The sequence below is a fragment of the Cherax quadricarinatus genome, chromosome 72, assembly GCF_038502225.1.
Source record: "Cherax quadricarinatus isolate ZL_2023a chromosome 72, ASM3850222v1, whole genome shotgun sequence".
Taxonomy (NCBI): domain Eukaryota; kingdom Metazoa; phylum Arthropoda; class Malacostraca; order Decapoda; family Parastacidae; genus Cherax; species Cherax quadricarinatus.
Window position 1 is genome coordinate 683,169 of NC_091363.1, and position 16,652 is coordinate 699,820.

A 16,652-nucleotide genomic window follows, 5' to 3' on the forward strand; every position below is an offset into this window, starting at 1 on the left:
TGATGGCTGCTTTGTCTTTTAACCTTCCCTTTTCGGCGTCCCTGCAAGCTAACATTTCCAAGGAGTTCCTTCACTTGCCTCCAGCAGGGTCTGGTGAAGTGAAGGACCCCAGCAAGATAACCAATAAATCCAACTCAAAATATTATCACTTCGTAGATGACGCTAGGCGTAAACCTAAGAGTGCTCACATTTCTAGTAACAACACACACAACGAAAAAGGCACAAATAAGAGCAACAGAAGTGATAAAGACAAATTCGTTAAAACTAACAAAAGCTATTATAAGAATAAAGTGATCATGAGGACACCAGAGCAAAGCAACGTGAAATTTACATCTCGCCATCACAGGTGAGTTCGAAGTGTTTTACACCTGTCACACTTGTCACATTTCGTCATTTGTTTACATTATATTCATCAACTTTAGAAACATCTTGTTTTATATTTTCATATAGTGTACTAAACATAGATTTTCATACACAATTCATATCATCGCCGTTATATTTATCATTTTCCTCGTGTAAATATTTAGGTAAGGTTCGTCAGGAAAGAGGACAAGTGTTTCCGGACGCGGGTGTCATATGATGACCCGCCGTTGGAGCTTTCAGTCATCTGACCGAGGCCTTCCGCTGGCTTACTGGTCCACCCCTAAACAATTTTGGTCGTAGTTATAACCATTTAGTGAGATAAGAAAATGTGTGGATATTTAATGTAACGGTTACATGAGACCTGCATGTGCACAAGGGTATAGACAAACCATTCATGGGGTAAGGGCTCTGGATCCAAGGAATTAAGCTACCCTAGGATGAAACCTGATTGCCTCTCTTTTTCTTAGACGCTGTACGACTTACGAGTTTAGTGCTTCCTCATGAATTTAATAATTAGATATACACTGAGGTGTATACAAGTCAGACAAGCCAACTTTTCTTAAAAATTAAATTATTTCGATATTTTTTTTAAATATAGGTTGAAGGACGCTGCACGAGAATTGACTTTTTTTTTTTTTTTTTTTTGGTATTTTGCACCCAAATGAAGTTAGCATTCTGACCTAACCTTCACAGAATTTACATGATATAGCTTAGTCCCACCTAATGTATCTATGGTCAGCCGAACTGGATGTAGTACTATTATTATTACATGTTTCTGGAAGCCCTAAACCCTTAGGGGTTGTAGAGTACCTAGGGATATAGAATGTAATCCTCTTCGATCCAAGAAAGAAACCAGGTTCAATTCTTTGTAATATTCCTAATGATATTTGCGGTTATGGTAAAAAATCACAAAAGCTTTGCATGCTTGTCAAAATGATCTTTGTCAACTAAGCTTTGTGTACATGTTTTGGCCATAAAGTGCGTCATGTAAATAGCAAAGTTTAATTCCTATCACAGATGTTAAGGTCTTCGTGACCCAAGTAACTGTCTACAGTTGATTTAAAGATGTGGAAAATTGCATTTATCTGAATGTAACTAATTATGTACATAACAGTAAATGATAAAGATAATTTTTATTTATCAATGTTACATAGACAAGTAGGAATTTGGGACAACTAGGTCGCGAAAAATGTCCCCTTTTGATACCTACCACTGTCATAACCACAAGTTGCTCTGGACCTATTAATTAAATGAAATATACATACACCAGGAATACTGGGAAATATATAAATTTGTGGACTGTATATTAGAAAATTATATATAAATTCACATATACATAGCAGAAGGAAAATATATCTTAATATCACTCACCAATTTGACTGGAGATTAATGTGTATCATACTCAGAAAACCTCACTAACTAAATCTATGAAAATAATGCTGGCCAGAATTACACACAAATCTAGAGAGCTTATCTAAGGTTCCTGGAGCTGTCTTATCCAGTCGTCTGATATCTCAAGTTTTGCAGGAATGCACATCCACCAATTTCGCCTCCTATTTGAGAGGTGTCAACACAATTTTAACCTCTAGAGCACGAAAAATTCTTCCCATTACACCAACGTTTGTACAAAATTCAAAACCAAGATGGCGAGTCTCGTCTGCACCGACGCAGGCTTTCCGTTTTCTATGACATAAATATTATTAAATACAGTATGGCCATCTATTTACATATAAATACTGAATTTCTGGAAAATATATACAGTATTTTCCACAAAAGACATAAAACTGTAAGCGATTAAATTACTAAGGGTTACCTGAAGATTTATTTCCGTCCTCTCCAAGCTGAGCATCAAATGCTGGCTGCGGTGGCCGACAACTGGTGAAACTTTCCTTTACATTTTTCATTACATAATGTACAACCTGTGTACATCACAGAATAAGTATTTCCTGTATATGTTTTCGTTAGGAAGACTAACGAAAATCGGTTAGGTAAGGTTAGGTTTCCTTTAGTTAAGCTAGGATTCGTATAGTTAAGGTTAGGTTAGGATCTGGAATGCGTAACCTAACCTGACAACGCCACCCGTTTTTGTTAACGTTGGGCCAGGCGCAAGACCTAAATGCATGTATTCATTGTCCTTATATCTTCCAAAATAACAATTTGTATAACAACTGGTTACTTACTCCGTGCTGTACATAGGTTGTATTGAAAAGTGCAAAATAATGACCGAATTCCACCAAATAGTGGTTGGTAACTATTACCCTAATGTTATACAAATTCTTATGATACGTTAGGTCACTTGAGGTGTTTTATATTATGTAAATTGTTCTTTATACGAAGATTGGAGCTGCTTTTGCCTTCACAGGATCATTTTCATTACCTCCCATTCCCCATGCTTTGTATGACCCTTAAAAAAATGTTAATACTACGTTAATATTAAAAAAAAAGTTAGGTTGCTAGGCTAGTTTTGGTGCAAAAGAAATTTATATATAAAAACTATAAATTTAGTTAACCGCTTTCTCTGAAGAATGGCCACTCTTCAAGGGATCTTATTTTACGTCGTCAGTCTTTTTACAAGAGACAGGAGATGCATTCCTCTTAACGGAAGCCACGTCCCTCCTACCCCACCTTATATGACACCCATAATCCCTGCTAATGATGACTTCCATTCATTTAATGTATGACCCGTTTTCCGTTGAACTTTCCTTGGGATGTTAACTATTGTCTTCCCCTCCTCCCTTGCTCAGAGCAGAAGAGGCCTTGTAATAAAGATGGTAGAATTACCGACAATATGTAAAGTAAAAGGACACAAGTGCAACTAATGTGACATTTTATTGTGGCGACAATAAAATGTCACATTAGTTGCACTTGTGTCCTTTTACTTTACATACAGAAGAGGCCTTGTACACAACTGGCGGATGTCAACAATTTTCGTTTATTTCCTGCATGCCCATCCTTATTTTCCTTTCCTTCTCTCCCTTCCTGGTAATCACTACCAGACACTCTTAAGGCTACCAGAACTTTGTCGCTAGTACCTGAGGATTGAAATCTCCCGGAGAGGAGTTAAGAGTGGTGCCACTCATCATGATGATTACACAAAGGCATAATAATGATAGTTTGATGACTAAGACAGGTGCAACACGGTGTTGGCTGTCTACATTTTATGGTAGTTATGAACGACTGTCAATAAATAAACAATGGATACGGACTCGAACCGTGGTGTTGACATGTAGGTCCAGCGCTGTACCACTGAGCTACGAGGCTTTCAACGGAAATATTTCAGAGTACTTCTGTGAACCACTGTTCGATTCCCCATTAATTCCTGTATACACTATATTCATTTGCAGTCGTTTATTACGTCTTCTCTTGAGTATATAGACTATATGGCTTTAAGGGGGTTTGAAAATAGATGTAACATGAAGGCTTTTGGGGCTGTGGGAAGAGAAAGTAGGGTTGCTAGTGTTCGGCTGTCTCTCTAAACCAATTTTTCGGTATTTATTACCAAGTCACAGAAATGTTGTGTGTGAAATTTTCCTGTTGCAAACCTTGTAGATCAGTGGTACTGCACTGGACCTAGATGCCAGGACCACGGCATCCCTATCCATTCCTCTGTTTATATATGAGGCAGTACCTCTAGTACTGACAGTGATCCATGTTTCTCCTAACACCGGGAACACCCTAGCATTTCGAAACAAGCGAGGGGCGTTGAGTATAGTATCGCTCGTGAGGCCAGAACTTAGAGAATGAAAAAGCTGAACCCCAATGGAAATAATTCACTGTCTGACTTTTTTGGGTTATCCTAGGTTCTCTACACATATGCTGCTATGTATGATAATTCTATGTAACTGTATTTGTGTATACCTGAACAAACTTACTTATGTTTGAGGCTGGTGTGCCCAGCGTTAGGAGAAACATGGCTTTCAGTCATCCAGGTTGCCTAACGTTATCGGGCATCTGTAGATGAGTAATAAGGCGTCAGTGTGGGAACTATACTTGTGGAGAGCTTCTGGGTTTGAATCCTGCTGGCTGCACTATATATAGTATGTCGTGTGGAATAGGTCACTTAGCAAGAACTCATTTAAAATTAAGTCCTTTCTAAAGTTTTCTCTTATACGTTTAAAGATACATTTTTTCATTTATGTTAATGTAAAAATTAATAATTTTGTACCTAAAGAACCTTAGAAAACATACATAACCTTATTATAGCAAGCGCAATTTAATTTAGGGTAATCCAACTAAATATATTTTAGATAAGTTTACAATAATTTAATATGAAGTTCAGTGAACAGAATGTTCAATTACTCCGATATGGAAGACTCGCTGAAATTAAAATTGTATCGGAGTATAAAACAAATTCCAACCACACAATAGAGCGAATATAATGTGAAGGACTTGGGAGTGTTAATGTCAGAGGATCTCACTTTCAAAGATCACAAGTGTATCTACCACATCTAGAAAAATGATAGGATGGATAATGAGACCCTTCAGAAATAGGGATGCCAAGGCCATGATAATTCTCTTCAAATCACTTGTTCTCTCAATGGTGGAATATTGCTGTACGCTGAGGCCCCCTTCAAGGCAGGCGAAATTGCTGACCTGGAGAATGTACAGAGAACTTCTACGGCACGCACACGTACGATAAAACACCAAAATTACGTCGGTTTGCATGCGGCCAGCAGTAACAGCTTGGTTGATCAGGCCCTGATCCACCGCGAGGTCTGGTCACAGACCGGACCGCGGGGGCGTTGACCCCCGAAACCCTCTCCAGGTATTGTAATCATGAAGGTTTATCACTCGTGCGAGAACGGGCTTCACTCGTGCGAGAACGGGCTTCACTCGTGCGAGAACGGGCTTCACTCGTGCGAGAACGGGCTTCACTCGTGCGAGAACGGGCTTCACTCGTGCGAGAACGGGCTTCACTCGTGCGAGAACGGGCTTCACTCGTGCGGGAACGGGCTTCACTCGTGCGGGAACGGGCTTCACTCGTGCGAGAACGGGCTTCACTCGTGCGAGAACGGGCTTCACTCGTGCGAGAACGGGCTTCACTCGTGCGAGAACGGGCTTCACTCGTGCGAGAACGGGCTTCACTCGTGCGAGAACGGGCTTCACTCGTGCGAGAACGGGCTTCACTCGTGCGAGAACGGGCTTCACTCGTGCGAGAACGGGCTTCACTCGTGCGAGAACGGGCTTCACTCGTGCGAGAACGGGCTTCACTCGTGCGAGAACGGGCTTCACTCGTGCGAGAACGGGCTTCACTCGTGCGAGAACGGGCTTCACTCGTGCGAGAACGGGCTTCACTCGTGCGAGAACGGGCTTCACTCGTGCGAGAACGGGCTTCACTCGTGCGAGAACGGGCTACCACAAGAATATATCGTTGGGTGTGTTGGCACAACTTTCATTACCATAGTTACAGATTACTTCACCTTCCTTCTCAGTTGTCCCTAACACCTACCGCTATAAGCCTTCCTCAAATGCACCTTTCATTTACGTGCATCAATTTCTCATCGCTCTAAGAATCGAACAAACGTAAATATTGAAATATTAATTTTTGGTTGAGTAATTTTACTTTAATATAGAATTACGGCATTTTTTAATCTATGTAGTATTTTCAATAAAATCATAAATAGAAGAGTTTAACTAGTCTGCTAGACAGGATATATACACCGATATATACACCGAGATGTGATGTATATATATAATCTTCTGTACGTTGAGTTCACTCGTCCAACTTATAAAGACACCGAAGGTCTAGTTTCATGACGCTACCTGGTAGTTAGTCCCTTTTATCCATAACTCTGTTGTCAAACCAGTAATTCCCTACATCTTTTCTAAATCTCATTAATTTGTCCAACTATGAGTAGTCATTGTGTGTTAAATACTTTCAGCACTTTATTTATATCCCTTTCTTTTATTACTACAGCCTTATTGACCCTCGTTTTTTAAAATGTAGATATTTGGCTGTAAGCTGACATTTACATTCCTGAGGACATAAACCCGTATGATTCACACAGCGCCTGGGGAACGGAAGGCATTCAGTTTCCTTCTAAAGAAAGGAAGGGTAGTTCCAATTCTTTGGATCAACAATTCTTCACCAGCATCTAGGAACCTCCCCTGAAGGAGGAACTCGCTACAAGAATCGTTCAGTACAGTACTCACTCATTTAGGTGACTTCCCCGTCACTGTAGCTGTATTATGCTTGGGAGCTCACAAACATCTGAAAATAAATTATAAGTAGTAGTAGTATTACAATCAAAACTAAGCGTTAAACTCACAAGGGATCTAAAAATAAACAGCAGCAGCTAAATGACTGGTATTTTATACCGACTAATGGTTTAAAAAGAGACACGTGAGGAAACACTAGGATATATTTATTAGAAACTTTTCGATCCTGGAACATTGAAGTGATTAAATACCAGGACCGAAACGTTTTTAATGTCTCAGGATTTACTCACATCTTTTCTCCTACTACACTTCAAATATTTTTTTTACTGATATACTACAACATTCTCCGGATTATATTAACTAATATTCATTATCGAATGTCTATACCATTTAAAATTTTCTTTTACCATTAAATTCAGCCTTGACTAAATCAATATATTTCATTCTTTACGTAATAGTAAAGTGTATATAATCCCTAACTTTTGGTTTGGTAATATATGTGCAACATACGAGCCGTAACTGTTTAATAAAATTAAAAATGTATTTTCACTTTCATTGTTCTAGTTACATAACCAAGACTACACCAGTACATCACCTGAACTAAACTAGTACATCATGACTACACAGGTACATCACCAAGATAGTATTACTTCATCAAAGACTACACCAATACATCACATTTCTTCTTACAACAGTTCCATATTTACCTGAGGCAGATATCGACTTCTGGGCAGGTGAGAAACTGGGGCAGGTGAGAAACTGGGGCAGGTGTGAACCTGGGGCAGGTGAGGAACTGGGGCAGCAGTGGACCTGGGGCAGGTGTGAACCTAGGGGAGGTGCGGACTTTACTAACCCTAGACTGAATGACGACCACTGTGAAAATAATCTTCCACGCATTTATTATTACGTTATTTCATATATTAAAAGCCACTTGCTTTTCTCTGAATCTTGAACCCTTCCTATGCACCTTCCTATGTTATCCACTTTCAACATTTGGATATTCTCACCGCCTCTGACACTCCCTCTATTATTAACTACCAACTCTCACGCCGCTTGTTACCTAAAGTGTTAATATATCTATCTATCTATATATATATATATATATATATATATATATATATATATATATATATATATATATATATATATATATATATATATATATATATATATATATATATATATATATATATTAATAGTAACAAAAGCTCTTTTTAGTGTGTTATTGTATTGAATTTATTTTTATTATTGCAGCAGCATACGTATTTAAGGGACTAATGGATGTTTCTTATATACTCTGGTGGCTTCAATCTATAATGATTAAATATGGAAGCTTGCATTTTAAAAGTTTCCACAACTAATGTAGGTCGTATGGGGGTAGGGGGGATTGCAATGCTGAAGTGTAAGAAGACTTATGTAGCTGCTGGAAGACTTCATGTATTAATAATACATTTCCATACAGTGTCATGTATCTAATAGTGACTAAATTATGTATAGTACCTAATGGAATTTTCAATAAAGTACCATGTTCAATGTTAGCTTCTTGTATATGTGTTCAATACTAGCTTCTTGTATGTGTTCAATACTAGCTTCTTGTATGTGTTCAATACTAGCTTCTTGTATATGATGTTTTAAAGTATTAAATTATATCAATCTATGGATATGCATTAGAAGTAGTATATTCAAAACTTTAGAGACATATGGGGAACAAGAGAGAAGCTGTACGATAGTTTGGGCTGCGTGTGCCCAGGCTAACGGGATTAACTCATTCAGATGCCACAACATATTTCATGGTCTGATGTTATTATTAGGTCAGTCTTTTTCATTATGTCCTCTTTTATTATATACCATGCTGATGCAGGTTATAATAAAAGAGGACCAATAAGTCGCAATGTTTGACTATTGGGTTATTCTAGGTTCCAGTATACATTATTTACTGTATAAAATCATTGAAAATGTAAAATATTGTAAAAAGCTCAAATAAACACTTACTCCGATTAAGAGATTACCTAGAAGGGAGAACACTATTATAACCTCTCACTGGAGGCTTCTTGACGCCATGATAGAGGAGCTTTTGATCCATGGAACGGGACCTACCTCTCACTTCCTTAGATTGAACCTGTCTCTCATTCCCCGAGGCGCTGTATGGCTACGGGTTTAGCTTTCCCCCATATATGCTGTAGTAGTAAAATTATTATTATTATTATAATCAAGGGGAAGCGCTAAACTCGTAGGATTATACAGCGCCTGTGGGGGGATGGAAGGTATTCTGGCTTAATTCAAGGAACAGAAGCATAGATCCAATTCCCTAGATCAAGAGCCCCTCACCAGCGCCAAGGAACCTTCCTTGAAGGGTATAGTTGTAACAATAATAATGAGAACTTGAGCATCTAACAAGCTTGTGTGACCTCGTTAAGTCGGAGTGGAGACAAGTGGTTGTAATTATTTGATGTACTGTTGGAATGTGAACAAGATAACATTTATGAAGTGATTCAGGTCAACCGTTTAGTTGAACTTGAGTCCTGGAGGTGGGAAATGCAATGCCTACAATCTGAAGGAGGGGTGGGGATGTTGCAATTTGGAAGACTATCCGAACTATGAAGATAGTTTAATATCTTTATTTTGCTTCTGGCAACACAGTTACTGAATAAATGATAGTTAATATGTTTCGTCTATTCTTGAGTCATCACACGATGGTGAAGACGGCTGATGTTCAAAAATAATAATGATGATAATTATAAAAATTCATAAACACACAAGGTGCTGAACTGTTCTGGTGTTTGCAGACTCGTTCAGCATCTTTCAAACAACACTTTGATTTTAGCTAAAAGGACGAGAAGCGATTCTTTCAAATAAGACTTCCGTTTCTGCACACTAAATTATAGGCCAGTGTCACTGACATGTATAGTATGCAAAGTCATGGAGGAGATTATCAAGAGAAGAGTGGTGGAGCACCTGGAACGGAAAAAGATTATTAACGACAACCAGCACGGATTCATGGAAGTCAAATCTTGTGTCACAAACCTTCTGGAGTTTTATGACAAGGTAACCGAAGTAAGACACGAGAGAGAGGGGTGGGTTGATTGCATTTTCTTGGACTGCAAGAAGACCTTCGACACAGTTCCTCACAAGAGATTAGTACAGAAGCTAGAGGATCAGACGCGTATAACAGGAAGGGCACTGCAATGGATCAGAGAATACCTGACAGGGAGGCAACAACGAGTCATGGTACGTGATGAGGTATCACAGTGGGCACCTGTGACGAGCTGGGTCCCACAGGGGTCGGTCCTAGCACCAGTGGTATTTTTGGTAAATGTGAATGACATGATGGAAGGGATGGACTCAGAAGTGTCCCTGCTCATAGATGATGTGACGTTAATGAGGAGAATTAAATCAGATGAGGATCTGGCAGGACTTCAAAGAGACCTGGACAGGCTGGACACCTGGTCCAGCAACTGTCTTCTCGAATTTAACCCCGCCAAATGCAAAGTCATGAAGATCGGGGGAGGGCAAAGAAGACCGCAGACAGAGTATAGGTTAGGTGGCCAAAGACTGCAAACCTCGCTCAAGGAGAAAGATCTTGGGGTGTGTATAACACTGAGCACGTCTCCGGAAACACACATCAGCCAGATAACTGCTGCAGCATATGGGCGCCTGGCAAACCTAAGAATAGCGTTCCGATACCTTAGTAAGGAATCGTTCAAGACACTGTACGCCGTGTACGTCAGGCCCATACTGGAGTATGTAGCACCAGTTTGGAACCCACACCGGGTCAAGCACGTCAAGAAATTAGAGAAAGTGCACAGGTTTGCGATAAAGTTAGTTCCAGAGCTAAGGGAAGTGTCCTACGAAGAACGGTTAAGGGAAATCGGCCTGACGACACTGGAGGACAGGAGGGTTAGGGGAGACATGATAACGACATACAGAATGCCGCGTAAAATAAACAAGATGGACAGAAACAGGATGTTCCAGAGAGGGGACACAGAAACAAAGGGTCACAGTTGGAAGTTGAAGACTCAGATGAACCAAAGGGACGGTAGGAAGTATTTTCAGTCATAATAATTGAACGTTGTGTCAGAGGAAAGAAAGTCTCCCTGAAAGCATTGAGTATACATAGTGTATAGTGTATACTACAGTGGCTCCCTAGTATATTGATGATAAAGGCTAAAGTGTCATTTGAAAACAGGTGAATTTGTAAATGAAGTGATAAGCCTATAGAGGCAGGTGCCAGAAGTCGCCAGAAACTTACCACAGGTCAGCTGTTTTTAATAATCTTCCTGGCCTGCTAGTGTACTCGCATATAATCTAGTGATACCAGTGAATAGCAGAATACAGTGTTGTAGTAGCAACTAACCAGTATTATAATGGTACTTAGTGGAGTGGAGTGACTTTCATTAGTTTCATTTTCTTGAAATACGAGACGTTACTGTGAATTTCATATAACCTGTAGTTACCAGCGGTCGCAATATACACAACGAGAAGCAATTATTACTACAGAAAAAGCGTCCTTCCTCCAAAATTTGCACCAGTCAACTATAGTGATAATATAGCATTTATTGTGGTGGAGACGGAAAAACAAAAATAGAAAAGCCAGATACAGCGATTGATAAACAAAGAGGTCGACTGTACGTCATTGTAGGAGCTGCCAGATATCACCGGCTCTTCAACACGCAAGTTATACTTTTGTATCAGTCAAATCACATATTACTCGGGTAGATAATTTCCAGTAGATCCTTCATGTGTTAGCTCAAATCACCGACCAGTATGTTTTAAATAAGTGACCCACTGATCAGAGCAGATCGACTGGTCCGAACCCTTGACTGGTCCGAACCCTTGACTGGTCCGAACCCGGGACTGGTTTCAAACAGTTTCGTTGGACAATAAAGCAGACTGTAAACGGATGGGTTTGTAGGCGCCCTTATAAACACAAACATTAAAAATCAGGAACGTGACGGTAAGCTGTCCAATATACAAAAAGAGTTAGAAACAGAAATACAAATAGCTAGAGCTTCATTTAAGGTTATTAATATAATATTCAAGAGGTTGCTAGTAGACTTGCAGTAAATCAACCATTCAAATCATTATGAAGCTGTGTGTAGTCTGTGGTCAGTCAAACAAACGGGCTACCACATGGATAAATTGTCATTTTTGTGGAAATTGGTGTCACGCTCCTTGTGCAGATATCCCAGAACTAGCTACAAGCAGTATTAAAACAGAGAAGTGTTTTTGGGTATGCCCAAATGAGGAAAATCTGTGGACTAAAATCACAAGGGTATTAAAAGAGGATAACATCAAAGCTGCTTTCATAGAAAACCTGGAAGCTTTCTACAACAGATGGGAACATAAAAAGTCCGGGCTGAATGGTACTGCCCTTGATACTGGCCATGTAGTCACAAACTGTAAGGCTGGAGGTGATGTCCTGGTAGTCAGTAAATGTAGGGCTGATAGTGCTGTCCTGGGAGACAGTAATGGTGAAGCTGGAGGTGCTGTCCTGGGAGACAGTAATGGTGAAGCTGGAGATACTGTCCTGGGAGACAGTAATGGTGAAGCTGGAGGTGCTGTCCTGGGAGACAGAAATGGTGAAGCTGGAGATACTGTCCTGGTAGACAGTAATGGTGAAGCTGGAGATTTTGTCCAGGTAGTCGGGAATTATACGCAGGAAGGAATACATATAAATGACCTCATAGAGGACAGGAGCCATAGTAGGGAAACAAGTGTAGTCAAAGATAAGATAAAACCAATATTGCAAACCAGAAATACCGCAGGAAATAGCAAACAAGAGGACTCCAATAGCAATAGTGAGGATAAATTACCAAAAACAACTGGTGGGAGCTCCATTGTTGGTGCTAAGGAGGATAGGAATAAGACAGGGAAACATGCACCAACAGGGAATACAGTCACAGAAACCCAAGGCAAACGGAAACCAAGCCTGTGCACATACTATGCACTTGGTATCTGCTGGCATGGGAAATCTGGAAAAACAGATGGGACATGCAACTATGACCACCCTAGAAAATGTCATGCCCATATGACAACAGGAAAATGCAAACTCCCTTCCTGTAAGCTTTTTCACCCTGAAATGTGTACCTCTTCAGTACAGGAAAGACTGTGCTATAACTTAAATTGCCAGGCATACCATCTAAAGGGGACAAAAAGATACAAAACATCCAGGCCATGGGAAAACCTGGGTAGCCACAGCCACTCAAGAGGGAGAGGTTTTTTAGTGCCAGGAAGGAAAAAAAACTGGCAGGAAATGGCAGAAATCGTACACCAAATCCAGTCATTCCTGGAGTGGAACCACAGTCGATGGCCTCCACTCCAAACCAACAGATACAGATACTAATGCCGGAAAAAAAATCCCCCCCCAGTACCAACAATACCACCAGTCCGATAACATTCTTCTTTGCAAATATACAGGGTCTAAAGCCAGCAATAAACAACAAAATACCTTTCATCCGTGGACTGCTTGCAGAGGCAAAGGCAATGTTCGCGGCTTTCACTGAGACCCACATAAAGGATCACTTGGACAACGAAATATGGATCCCAGGTTACAACCTATACAGATGTGACAGAGTGAACAGGCAAAAGGGGGGGGGTTGGCCTGTACATTGCAGAGTCACTTGTTTGCACAGAACTGCTTAATGCCTCAAATGACGTAGTGGAAGTTTTAGCAGTAAAGGTCGAGAACCAAAACCTAGTCATTGTGGTAGTCTACAAGCCTCCGGATGCAACATCCCAGCAATTCCAGGAACAGCTGTTAAAAATTGACCACTGTCTGGAAAATCTTCCAGCTCCTGCACCCAACATCTTGCTCCTGGGGGATTTCAACTTAAGGCACCTAAAATGGAGGAATATAGCAAATAATATTGTTGCAGTAATAACACCAGGAGGCAGCTCTGATGAAAACTCACACTCACACGAGCTTTTAAATCTCTGCACAAAATTCAATTTAAACCAGCAAATAATAGAGCCTACTAGACTGGAGAATACACTAGACCTCATCTTCACTAACAATGATGATCTGATAAGAAATGTCACCATATCAAAAACAATATACTCAGATCACAACATAATTGAGGTTCAGACATGTATGCGTGGAGCCTCAGACCGACAAAATGAGACTAGTCACGAGGGAGCATTCACCAAATTCAACTTCAATAACAAAAACATAAAGTGGGACCAAGTAAACCAAGTCCTAACCGATATAAGCTGGGAAGATATACTAAGCAACACAGACCCAAACTTATGCCTAGAACAGATTAACTCGGTGGCACTCGATGTATGCACAAGGCTTATTCCTCTAAGAAAAAGGAGGAGTAGATGTAAAATAGAAAGAGACAGGCGCTCCCTTTACAGGCGACGGAAAAGAATAACAGAGCGGCTAAAAGAGGTCAATATATCAGAAATGCGCAGGGAGACACTGGTCAGAGAAATAGCAAGCATCGAACTTAAGCTAAAAGAATCCTTTAGGAGTCAGGAATCGCGGGAAGAACTAAAAGCCATAAATGAAATCGAAAGAAACCCAAAGTATTTCTTCTCCTATGCCAAATCAAAATCGAGAACAACGTCCAGTATTGGGCCCCTACTTAAACAAGATGGGTCCTACACAGATGACAGCAAGGAAATGAGTGAGCTACTCAAGTCCCAATATGACTCAGTTTTTAGCAAGCCGCTAACCAGACTGAGAGTCGAAGATCAAAATGAATTTTTTATGAGAGAGCCACAAAATTTGATTAACACAAGCCTATCCGATGTTATCCTGACGCCAAATGACTTCGAACAGGCGATAAATGACATGCCCATGCACTCTGCCCCAGGGCCAGACTCATGGAACTCTGTGTTCATCAAGAACTGCAAGAAGCCCCTATCACGAGCCTTTTCCATCCTATGGAGAGGGAGCATGGACACGGGGGTCGTCCCTCAGTTACTAAAAACAACAGACATAGCCCCACTCCACAAAGGGGGCAGTAAAGCAACAGCAAAGAACTACAGACCAATAGCACTAACATCCCATATCATAAAAATCTTTGAAAGGGTCCTAAGAAGCAAGATCACCACCCATCTAGAAACCCATCAGTTACACAACCCAGGGCAACATGGGTTTAGAACAGGTCGCTCCTGTCTGTCTCAACTACTGGATCACTACGACAAGGTCCTAAATGCACTAGAAGACAAAAAGAATGCAGATGTAATATATACAGACTTTGCAAAAGCCTTCGACAAGTGTGACCATGGCGTAATAGCGCACAAAATGCGCGCTAAAGGAATAACAGGAAAAGTTGGTCGATGGATCTATAATTTCCTCACTAACAGAACACAGAGAGTAGTCGTCAACAGAGTAAAGTCCGAGGCAGCTACGGTGAAAAGCTCTGTTCCACAAGGCACAGTACTAGCTCCCATCTTGTTCCTCATCCTCATATCCGACATAGACAAGGATGTCAGCCACAGCACCGTGTCTTCCTTTGCAGATGACACCCGAATCTGCATGACAGTGTCTTCCATTGCAGACACTGCAAGGCTCCAGGCGGACATCAACCAAATCTTTCAGTGGGCTGCAGAAAACAATATGAAGTTCAACGATGAGAAATTTCAATTACTCAGATATGGTAAACATGAGGAAATTAAATCTTCATCAGAGTACAAAACAAATTCTGGCCACAAAATAGAGCGAAACACCAACGTCAAAGACCTGGGAGTGATTATGTCGGAGGATCTCACCTTCAAGGACCATAACATTGTATCAATCGCATCTGCTAGAAAAATGACAGGATGGATAATGAGAACCTTCAAAACTAGGGAGGCCAAGCCCATGATGACACTCTTCAGGTCACTTGTTCTATCTAGGCTGGAATATTGCTGCACTCTAACAGCACCTTTCAAGGCAGGTGAAATTGCCGACCTAGAAAATGTACAGAGAACTTTCACGGCGCGCATAACGGAGATAAAACACCTCAATTACTGGGAGCGCTTGAGGTTTCTAAACCTGTATTCCCTGGAACGCAGGAGGGAGAGATACATGATTATATACACCTGGAAAATCCTAGAGGGACTAGTACCGAACTTGCACACGAAAATCACTCACTACGAAAGCAAAAGACTTGGCAGACGATGCACCATCCCCCCAATGAAAAGCAGGGGTGTCACTAGCACGTTAAGAGACCATACAATAAGTGTCAGGGGACCGAGACTGTTCAACTGCCTCCCAGCACACATAAGGGGGATTACCAACAGACCCCTGGCAGTCTTCAAGCTGGCACTGGACAAGCACCTAAAGGCAGTTCCTGATCAGCCGGGCTGTGGCTCGTACGTTGGTTTGCGTGCAGCCAGCAGCAACAGCCTGGTTGATCAGGCGCTGATCCACCAGGAGGCCTGGTCACAGACCGGGCCGCGGGGGCGTTGACCCCCGAAACTCTCTCCAGGTAAACTCCAGGTAATAGAGTAGTCAGGAAGTGAAATAGTCTAGCAAGTGAGGTAGTGGAGGCAGGAACCATACATAGCTTTAAGATGAGGTATGATAAAGCTCGTGGAGCAGGGAGAGAGAGGACCTAGTAGCGTTCAGTGAAGAGGCGGGGCCAGGAGCTGAGTCTCGACCCCTGCAACCACAATTAGGTGAGTACACAGTTCAGATATTTTATAACAGGTTTCTCACGTAGAGTGTACACAGGTAACAGATTGTACAATAACCCAGTGAGTGGATGAGTGACATCTTGGTATAACCACGCTATACAACAGTATTCCGGTTTCCAACACAGTACATTACATTAACTCACAACTGTTAGGATCCGAGTTCTATTCCCGGGTGGGGTGAGACGTGGGCAAGTCTTACACCTTCTGTCTATATCACCCAGCAGTTAGTACTGTTGGGAGTGGTATCCTAGACAAGAGGAAGGAACCCAGCAGAAATAAACCACACTAATTGATTATCGTGAGAAATACCGGGTAATAAGCCCCGGGTTAGTAACCAAAAGATTATCTTTTTTATATCCCATTTACTCTTGAAATTGTATAGAATTTGTTTCTTCCACCACCTCATTTCAGACTACTGTTTCTAATGTTTCTCTGACGCTTTGTCTTTAGATTCCGTCTAGTCGCCTTGCCCAGTTCATTGCATGCCAGTGTACTTTTTGCCC

General features: G+C 41.0%; 1 protein-coding gene and 1 long non-coding RNA gene across 3 annotated transcripts in view; one reads left to right on the top strand and one right to left on the bottom strand.

The window, feature by feature from the left end:
- The window catches only part of LOC138854868 (uncharacterized), a 20,001-nt gene extending 12,456 nt beyond the window's left edge, over positions 1–7,545 (bottom strand). Inside the window, exons 1-2 of the long non-coding RNA XR_011394018.1 lie at positions 7,230–7,545; positions 6,517–6,574 (exon numbers count right to left, since the gene is read on the bottom strand). This is a non-coding gene — a long non-coding RNA (uncharacterized lncRNA). The remainder of the gene's footprint in view (positions 1–6,516; positions 6,575–7,229) is intronic.
- Positions 7–16,652, top strand: part of LOC128701245 (sialate:O-sulfotransferase 1) — a 29,861-nt gene continuing 13,215 nt past the window's right edge. For both annotated transcript variants that reach the window (XM_070100250.1, XM_070100251.1), the window contains exon 1: positions 7–346. In XM_070100250.1, the coding sequence (XP_069956351.1) occupies positions 297–346 (50 nt within the window). In that variant the 5' untranslated portion in view covers positions 7–296. The remainder of the gene's footprint in view (positions 347–16,652) is intronic.